The sequence below is a fragment of the Colletotrichum gloeosporioides genome, assembly GCF_011800055.1.
Source record: "Colletotrichum gloeosporioides strain Lc1 chromosome Unknown consensus_48, whole genome shotgun sequence".
NCBI classification, from domain to species: domain Eukaryota; kingdom Fungi; phylum Ascomycota; class Sordariomycetes; order Glomerellales; family Glomerellaceae; genus Colletotrichum; species Colletotrichum gloeosporioides.
The window spans coordinates 704,406-713,777 of record NW_025544693.1 but is presented as its reverse complement, the minus strand read 5'-3'; the positions used below and the strand labels follow the sequence as shown (position 1 = coordinate 713,777).

The following is a 9,372-nucleotide window of genomic DNA, read 5'->3' as shown; positions in this document are numbered from 1 at the left end:
ACTCCAAGCCTGCGCGGTATCCCTTTTTCTCTATTATCGCAACCTCGGACAAACTCTGTCAACCACTACATCGCGCGCAAACACATCCCAACCGTCATTGTCCTTTTATGTTTCGTAAACTACATGCAGACCCCGCGCATTACGTATGTGCTAAATGTGTACTTATATATGCATGTGTAAATCAACATGTCAGAGTTGGATGTCTGACATTTTTGCTTGTCGTCGCTCAAAGTAAATGGTATCAATGAAGATCGAGTGCCTGTCGTTGGCCCCAGTGAAACCCGTTCAGGCCCAGACTCGGGTCGTGGAAACCGGAAATGTTCAGCTCACCAGTGCTCGGGTCATGCGGGAACAGATTGTTGATAATGTCCTGCACCATGAGTTAGCTTCGTGACATTGCAAAGACAGAAGAAAAAAGACATACCCAGTCCACGCCTTCGAGCGAGTTCACCATGTTCATAGGCGCCTGCGTCGTCCTGTGTCCGGCAACGCTTGCACCGTCGCAGCTGCTTTCCGGGCTGTCCGCAGTGACCGGCTGCACACTCCACAGCGCCTCGCCGTTGGAGACACCCGCAAAGACAATGTTGGGCGGAGGACCGCCCATTTGGCCTCCGGGAGGACCTCCTGGGCCGCCCGGAGACCCCAGCCCCGGAGACCCGACGCCGCTGACAGGAGTAGGCGGTTGCAAGCCGGCTGCCATGCCGGTCTCTGACTTGAGACCCATCGGCACGTTCTGCTGGTACTGTTGAGGGGAGGGTTGCATCGTGGGGCTCTTGACGCCCACAGCATTCTTGTTCGGGGCGGCGCGTGATGTTCCTGTGGGCGCGCGCATCTTGCGCATGCCCTGGTAGATGGAGGTCTTGCTCATGATCTCGCCCAAGATTTGCAGACCCTTGATCTCGGGCGGCAGAGTACGGTCCGTCTGGAAAACGTAGTCCAGACAGTTCCAGATGCGAGGGGCTTCTCGACTCTGGGGCCTGTAGTATACTTCAGTGGCCAGGAGCAAAGCGATCTGGAACTGCTGGTAAGCACCCAGATACCAGGCCCAATCCTGGTATGGGGGTGCAGTCTCGAGCTGTATGGATATTTCGATAATCATGATACCCGACATGATGAGGATGTTGTTGAGGCGATGCGGCATGGGACTGTTGGCGTTGGCGTGGTAAGGGTGCAGGACCATGGCGTAGAGACGGTACAGGAGCAGGTTCATCACGAGCTTTGCGTACCGTTGCACAGGCACGTCACCATCGAGGTATTTCTCGTACTTGTCCAGCATGCGCTTGCGAAAGTTCTCAATCTTTGTAAGAACGGCAGTCAGAGTCGTCCGCCGACTCTCGAGCCTGCGACGGTCCAGCCAGATGATGCGCATCATCTCGTTACTCTCGAACCGGATGAGGGAGAACAGAGTGGAGGTCCACCGTTCTGCCGGCTCTGGAGGCGGGCCTGTGGCGTAGAGCTCGTCCTCCTCGCAGTTGAGTGGAAGCTTGGTGTCGTAGTCTTCTCGGCGGATGGCGGGCCGTGGGCCCTGTGCCTCACACGTGCGAATGTCTAGGAAGCACAGCTGGTGCCAGATGAGCCTTCTCACATGAGTGTCAAGGGGGTTCAACCCGTAGGTCTCTCCATCCCTGTGCAGACCCATACACTCTGCCATCCTCACCGCGGCGCCCACGAGCACGGAGTGAGCTCTGGACACCTCGGCTCTGCACAGCGGAAGCTGCATGCCCAGTCAGCAGTCGCAAGCACAAAAGCGATTGGGGTAGGACGCACCATGTACATGACGAAAGCCTGCATCGTCTCGACTCTCGTCGTTCTCAAAAAATTGGCTTTTCCCAGCGCAGTCTCCGTCGCGGCCTTGAGCCTGTCGATCAAGGACGCCTTGGTGACCCCGAACAGGCGGTAGACCACCTGCTCATCCATACTTACCGCGGCGCTGAACCACGCCGCGAACATGATGGCCTGCGTGGACGGCCGCGGCTCATAGTTGCTATAAATCTCCTCCCAGAAACTCTGGTAGTCGTTCTCAAACGTTGGGCGATGAACGCATCTCGCAACGGGATGGACGGCGTGGAAGTATTGTTGAAGAAGACGGTCCGCGGCTTCCCTCGTGGGCAACAAAGACTCCAAAGACTGCACCTCGGCCGACTGGCCAAAGAAGAAGCCGCTCGAGGGAGGTATGTAGGACTCGCCCGGCCTCAAAAAGTCGGGTAGTGAGCCGTTGGAACCTCCGCTGATGGTGGACATGGCATCCATGCCCGGCGGTGGGCCGGGGAAACCGGGATACCCAGGGGGCGGTCCACCACGGGGCGGCCCGCCACGTCCGGCCCCGCCCATTCCTCCCATGGCGCCCATCATTCCTCCCATGCCTCCCATGCCTCCCATGCCTCCCATGCCTCCTCCCATCGCCCCCATGGGAGGAGGGCCGGGAGGACCTCCTGAGCCGGGAGGCCCACCAGAAATCCCGGCAGAGATCTACAAATTACGGTTAGAATGTTGTCCAGGACTCGGGCGACTGTAGAAATACGCACCTCTTCTGCTATCCTAGGTCTGGAAAGGCCGCCGATTCGCTCCGTGATGCGCATGCGGCCAACCTGAACACCGAGATCGATGAGATCGTCTGTGCCGTCGGCATCTTCATCGTAGGTGACATCGAGCGCCGTCATGTCCGTGGGCTCGAGATCGCGCTCCTCGGCGAACTCATCTTCGACGTCGTCGGCCAGGATTGCTTGCTGCTGGGCAGCGCGGGAGGTCGTTTTTGCAACGTCGCGCTCCAACTGGCGCTCCAAGGAGCCGACCTTTTCCTTGATCTCTGTCAGACGAAGCTGGCTGGCCTCGTCGAGCTTGGGACTGAGGTAGACACAGTCGCGCGAGAACTTCATGCAGTTGACGCATGGTTGCGACTTGTTGCACTTGAGCTTCCGGCGGCGGCACTCGAGACAGGAAGTGATCATGCGCATGCGCCTGCGGATGGGCTTGGAGCTGACGGCGGAGCCAGCGACCGAGGCGCCGGGAGAGGTAGCACCGGCGGGCATACCCGTCTTACCTGGCACAGAGGATGTTGCTGATCCGGGCGACTGGGGAGGGCCGGGCATGAGATCTGAGTTGGGAAGTACGCGCGGGCTTGCCATGGAGGGGCCGGGCGCGGAGGGGCTCACAGGATTCATGGGGTAATACTGTGGCTGGCCATGGGGCGGCGAGTGAGGGTTGACGGGCGAGTGAGTGTGGTGCTGATGTGGGTGGGAATGCGGAAGCTGTTGATAGGCGTGAGGGTGGCCCGATGCCTGGGCCGAGTAGATGGAAGCACCGGGCGCATGACGTGCAGCGGAATAATGGCCTTGGTCCATTTGATGGTTGGTCGGCGGTCTTGTTCTGTCACTTGTCGTCTTTCTGTCAACGGCGGAGCGTGCGAGGGAGGGTGATATGAGTTCCTGTTAAGGTTCGACGACAGACAAACAGCGCGGTCATTCGTTGGGCGTGGTCGAGATGGCGATCGAAAGAGGGTAGAGACTGGGAACGGTCGAGGATCGGCTGGGTCGTCCGGGGGGAGTTACGGACGTAAAAAAGGACGTGGGCTGTTGTATGTGCAGGGCCACTTGGAGCAGGGTGGTCGCCGGAGATGTATGCGCGCGTGTGTGTGTGTGTGTGTGTGTGTGTGCGTGTGGGAGGAGCGGGCGGAATATGCAGGAGGTGATTTTTATTTAGACTGGGCCCCGGTCTGGCTGCTTGATTGTGGTGGTGTCGAGCAGTCGGATCGTAGTGGTGGTGGTGTTGTGTAAGAGTTTGGGTTGGCGTGGTGTTGGCAGGTACCTGGTGGGATGTGTTGGCGGTCGAGAGAGAGGACTCGAGCAAGAGGACGTGGAAGGATTCGAGAGCGTTGGAGTGCGGGTGTACACAGGACTATGTATCCATGTAAGTGTAAGGTACAGAAGAAGAGGAAGAAGAATGAGCAGCAGCTTCCGCCTCCCGGCACAAAAGGCCAAAAAAAAAAAAAAAAAAAAAAGGACGGGGTGTCGTGGATTTGCAACTGGATTTGGATTTGTGCGCCGCGCTACGCCGTGTCCAACAACGGACGAACAGAGGACGAGGAGCAGCAGCAGGAACAAGATGGGATGAAGGTAGGTAGACAGACAGGCACGGTGTGCAAGGGGTGTGCGTATGCGATACCTTCCTTACCTGGCGGCAGCGGGCGACGAGGGGTCCCTCGTGGGGTCTGGAGGCGCGACCCCGAGGTGAGCAACAAGTGACAGTGGAGGTGAGGTGAGCACGCACGCACAGTGGGGAGGGAGGGCAGTGTAGGTGAGGTAAGGTAGCCAGTACTTCCGGATGCGGGGGTTCGGCCCCCCCTGGCGTCTTTCTCTCTGCCCAAGACACACCTCCACGAAGGGAATGGTTCATCGCAACATCACGCAACAGGCACACACCTCAGCGCCAGCGCCGACTTCGCTAATCTGCTTCTCGCCTGGCCTCTATTGCTGTCCCTCCACGCTGCGCTCGAGGCGACGGGGCCTTACGTTAGGTCAACGGAGATAATCGTCTAGTTTCTGCGCCTTGGAGGAAACAGGTCAAGGACATGATGCTGTGCCTGCGCGCTGTCGAAGCATCGACGCATCGGTCGAGAGCTTATCTGCCCCGGCCTCGACAGTGCCGCGCCCTATCCGTGAGGTAGTTTCCTAGTTGCCGAGCCCTGGCCTGGCGGCGGCGTTTGCCCTGTCCGTCTCGAGTCCCTGATCCTCGCCAGTCGTGCCGTGCTCATCGTTGTCTTGTCTCGTCGTGACCGGCCCGTCTCGGTCTGCCTCTGTGTCTCTGGCACTGTCTCTGTTCCTTGTTCAGTTCTCTCTCTCTCTCTCTCTCTCTCTCTCTCTCTCTCTCTCTCTCTCTTTCTCTCCGTCACTGTGTCTCTCTCCCCATGTGTGTAGGTACGCGCTTTCGACACACAGACAGTGGGCAGGCAGACGGACACATGGACAGACAGATAGACAGCAAGACACAGGCATAAGCAGGGTTGATGGGTTGATCTGTCTCGTCCTGCGGCTGCAGCTGCTGCTACCGCTCCTGCTACTGCTGCCTGTCTCTGCAAAATCTGAATGGAACATTCCGCAGGGCACTTGTGGTGCATGCTGCATGGATGGGGAAATGCCCAATCCCATTGTCCACGGCGATACAGGCCCAACCTCCATCTAATAAGGCCATGTGAGCTAACGCCAGCTAGGGTTATCTTTACAGCGATTGTCAGTCGAGTTCGATGTCATCCATCTCGCGAAGCAACGTCGACTGGCGCCAATCCCACTCGGTTTTTCTTTTTCTTTGCTCATCTTCCCCATCCTCGCTGCACGTAATAATCAGAAGCAAGAGGAGAATTACGCCTTGAGAGAGACCCTCCGCGGCCCAGCACCTCTTGGCCCATGGCCCTAGTGGGCAAGCGGGCAAGCAGGCTATGTGCTATGTACTTGGACTCGCCGAATGCCTCGGCCGAATACGCCAATAATGCTTGCTGCATCACCCACCACCACCCCTGGTTACCCCCCCACCCCCCCACCCCGCGGACCTCGCACTCCTTCACTTCCAACAAACCTCCACCNCCACCCCCCCACCCCGCGGACCTCGCACTCCTTCACTTCCAACAAACCTCCACCGGGCATAGGACACGGCACGTTGGTCTTTCTTGCAATCACTTGCTCTGGCCCTCAGATTTGGTTGCATAGGCCATATTTCTTACCAAGATGAAGGACCGCCATCCCAGCAACCAACAGCTGCTCGGTACCAGAGGGGCTGGATAGACGGACCAGATCCCTCGATGCCGCTTCCATCTGCCTTCTAGCCATTCCAAACCCCCGTCTAGAAGCATCTCCTATCAAAACCCACAGACACCCTCCACGGCGAACAGTGAGCCTCAAGGAGGACGCTAAGCCTCGACGTCCCAATGCAGTAGCAGCAGCACTTGCCTCTTGGAGCCACACCCGAGTCTTCCGACTTGCCGTCTTCTTTCACGTCTGCTTGTTTCTGTTTCTGTGCCTGGGGCCTTGCCTTGCCTTGCAACCTCGTCGTGAACCCCTGGTCGGCGCAGCTTCAAGCAAACACACAGTATACACACTTGAGCTGCATTATCCGTGTATTACATACCTAGGTTAGGTAGACATACCTAGGTTAGGTAGACATACAAGCAGATTGCACACAGCTCGCCCCCTTTCTGCTGCTTCACCGCCACCACCTACCCGACCACTGTCCACACCGTTTAGCCCGTACCCTGGCCTTTTGGGCCGCAAATGACCGTGGTTAACCCTCCGGAGTCTGGCCGGCGCGGCAAACCCTTGATCTCGTCTCTTTTGTTGCTTGTCTCGTTTTGCCCTTTACCCGCCCGCCCGCGCAAACACGTGGGAGACGGATCGGCCTGCTGCAATTGTTCTCACCACACGCAACACGCGCATCGCCCAAACAAGGTTTTCCTTGGTGATGGAAAAAGTTGGGCCTGTCTCATGAGGCCGGCCAGAGACATCAGAGTCAAGAGCACAACAGACAAAGGGTTTTGTGGGTGCTATCCGGTGGGCGGTTCCAATGGGGGTCACGACACTCTCGCCGTACGCATGCGGCAGAGACATCCAGCGCACTTTCTCCTCGGGCCCGGCCGATGGTGGTCCTCCGCTTCAATGACTGAATAGATTCCAATGCCGGAATCTTCGTTGCCATGTTTCGCATCATACACCATCCACCATCAACCGCTCTGCCGCTCCGGCCCATGATGCCTCGTGGCGAACGAATGTTCTCCCGACGCGAAACATGTTCATTGCAGAATTCCGTACATTGCGCTAGTACGCCTCTTCTTTGCAACTCTGCACTCTCTCGTGTCTCAGCTTGGGAGGGCCTCCCTTCAGGCACCACTGCCGTGGACTCGCAGCGCTAGACTCGATGCCCCAGGCCCCATGTCTCAACGTCTCAAATTCCCTTCATGGACGCCTGATTGGGGGGAACACACATGACTTCACAGTGTGTTCCATCCTCCGACGAGACCCTGCTACCCTGATTTCGCTTCCTCCGCACGCGCGCCCGAGGCAACGTTGGCCTCCCTCCACCGTTGCAGCCTTCGAGCAACAAGCCGCCTCTCCTTCTCCCCTCCGTGCTCCTCGATAATGTCCAACACCCAGGATATCCGACGCGTCCTCCCAGGCTCGCACCTCTTGAGCTCCCGCAAGCCTACCGTCACCACCGCCAAGACCACCCTGCGCTCCAGCTCGACCTCGTGTGCCCTGAGCCACGTAACGCACCGCCCCACGTTACGTAGTATGATGCTGTCAGTGAGATGTTCTGCCTCTGAAAACCAGACAGCCATATTCTGAATCAGCTCGATCCTCGTCTTCCTCCATCGCTCTGCCTCTGCCAAACGCCGCTTGTACGGCAGCTGTCGTTCTACGTTCTTCCGTGTATCGACCCGGCGCCAGTCGGTCTTCCACCGAAAGTCGGCCACGGCCCCACTGCGTACCACCTTCCAGACGACGGCGGGGTTGATGGACTCATCCTTGATCATGCCCTCCACGTAGCGCGGCCAGGCCTTCCAATCCCATTGTTTGAGGATCTGGTGGTCCCTTTTGGATTGGGGCAACCACTGCCACCATTGCCGCTTTTTGCCATCCAGCTGATCCGCACGGTTCTCTAACATCGAAAGTGTGGTAAGAGCAAAACGGTGATCGCCGGCCGCCTTGGCCAGCAGCGAGAACGGAACAATAGGGAGGCGTGTGGCCACTTGACAGAAAGCTCGCATGGAATCAAACAGGTCCTCCTGACGCCCGAAGCGACGCAAGAATTTCAGTAGGCTCAGCAGGATCCACACGCCCTTGGCGATGTAATCGACGGGGGTGTTATAGCCGATTTTGACGACCAGCGCGGCCAGACTGAGCTCAGGACGGCCGCCGGAGACGCGTTTCCATTCAGCAACCTCCGGTCCATGATACTGCAGATACCCGCGGCTCGTCCATTGGTCATAGAGGAGCTCGCTGAGATCTCGGCCGGCGGACCCAAGCAAACACCGATCGAAGTAGGCCGATCTGACGCAAGCGTCCAGCAGGTAGTCCTGCCCTACCAGCGGCATGTGCGCCAAGATCTGCAACCAAAGTAGTTGAAGCGTCTGCTTCTGAGTCTTTCTCAAACTTTCGTGAATGGCAGTTTCCAACTTGCCGAGCAGTGCGTTGTGGTCCTCGGGAGATAGTCTGCGGAGCGCGACGCCAATGTCCGCGGCCCGCGTGCGCCACTTTCCGCGGGCGACTAGGCTTTGCACTGCCGCAACAACGCCCTCGTGGACATCGTCGATGTAGGAGAGAGGAATCGCATCGAGTATGGTTTGAAACAGCGATAGCTTTGTGCTTCCCTCGCGCAGCTGAGATGTCTGTATTAGGACTTGGTTCCAGAAAGTGTCTTTGAAATCCGCAGCGCCGCAACGACTGGACGATTTGATGCCGCTGACCACGGCCGAGAGGAATTCCCCAATGGCAGTGCGCACGACCCGCCGGTCGGCTTCTGCGTTGGCGAGGGACTGTGGGAATGTCGAGACAGCCATCACCACCGCATCGGAATCCAGTGCGCCCGACTTGATGTCCTGCTCAAGGTGCCGCGTGAAGCTCCAAAATGCCGGGTCCATCGCTTGCCGTGTAGAGGCAGCAACGGCCGATCGAGCTTGCGAGAGCCTTTCCATAAGGGGGTCGGCCGGTATAGTTTCCCTCCCGTCGTCTTCTTGGGCTTTTTCTTCACCGGCAAAGGTCCCCATCATCTTCTGTATCACCATCCATGGTGTAGTCGACTCTGCTGGCGCCGGCCGGTCTTTCTCAACGTGCAGATCGTTGTCCCCGCTCGACTGACGAAGAGTCGGCGGCTGCCACTTCCACTTGCTGAGGTCGACGGGGAATTCCATAGCCCAGGGCGGCAAGGTCGACTGGTGATCGAGGTACATGGCCGTCATCTTCCGCTTCCCAAGCCGCTTCCTGCTCTCCAGCGGGCCAGGGGTGGAGCTCGAGTTCCGTCGCGCGAGGTGCGATACATGGCAGTATCGCTCAAAGGCGCTCGTGAGCAGCCCATCCGTGATCCATATGGCTTCTGTTGGTGCTCGAAGCTGCTGGACGGCTCGGGTGCAGCGCGCCGTCGGTCGGGAGGACATCGGGACGCTCACTTCGCATCCGACTATTCATTGACTGATGGATCCTAATGCGTCTGTTCCATCCCTAGCGAGCAAGGTCGGCAGCGTCCAGTCGATTCGGACGCGGATTTGGCGGTCAATTGGGTCGCTTTGGCGCGTTTGAATCGCTGTGTCGTGGGGGGTCAAATTCGCAGGGAGGTCAGCAAGTTTGGAAGAGCTTGTATTCGCCGGCCCACTGTTCGTTGCAGCCACGACCT

The 9,372-nt window shown here is 58.3% G+C and overlaps 2 protein-coding genes across 2 annotated transcripts; both read right to left on the bottom strand.

Annotated features, from left to right (window-relative positions):
• Positions 1–241: 241 nt before the first annotated feature.
• Positions 242–3,341, bottom strand: GCG54_00004184 (putative transcriptional regulatory protein; the record flags this gene model as incomplete). The annotated part of the gene is made up of 4 exons (XM_045404238.1): positions 242–370; positions 425–1,714; positions 1,768–2,469; positions 2,526–3,341. The coding sequence occupies 4 exons, from the start codon at positions 3,339–3,341 to the stop codon at positions 242–244; spliced, it is 2,937 nt and encodes a 978-aa protein (XP_045264073.1).
• A 3,665-nt stretch (positions 3,342–7,006) lies between these two features.
• On the bottom strand, positions 7,007–9,136 carry GCG54_00004183 (uncharacterized protein; the record flags this gene model as incomplete). The annotated part of the gene is made up of 1 exon (XM_045404237.1): positions 7,007–9,136. The coding sequence occupies one exon, from the start codon at positions 9,134–9,136 to the stop codon at positions 7,007–7,009; it is 2,130 nt and encodes a 709-aa protein (XP_045264072.1).
• Positions 9,137–9,372: the final 236 nt, after the last annotated feature.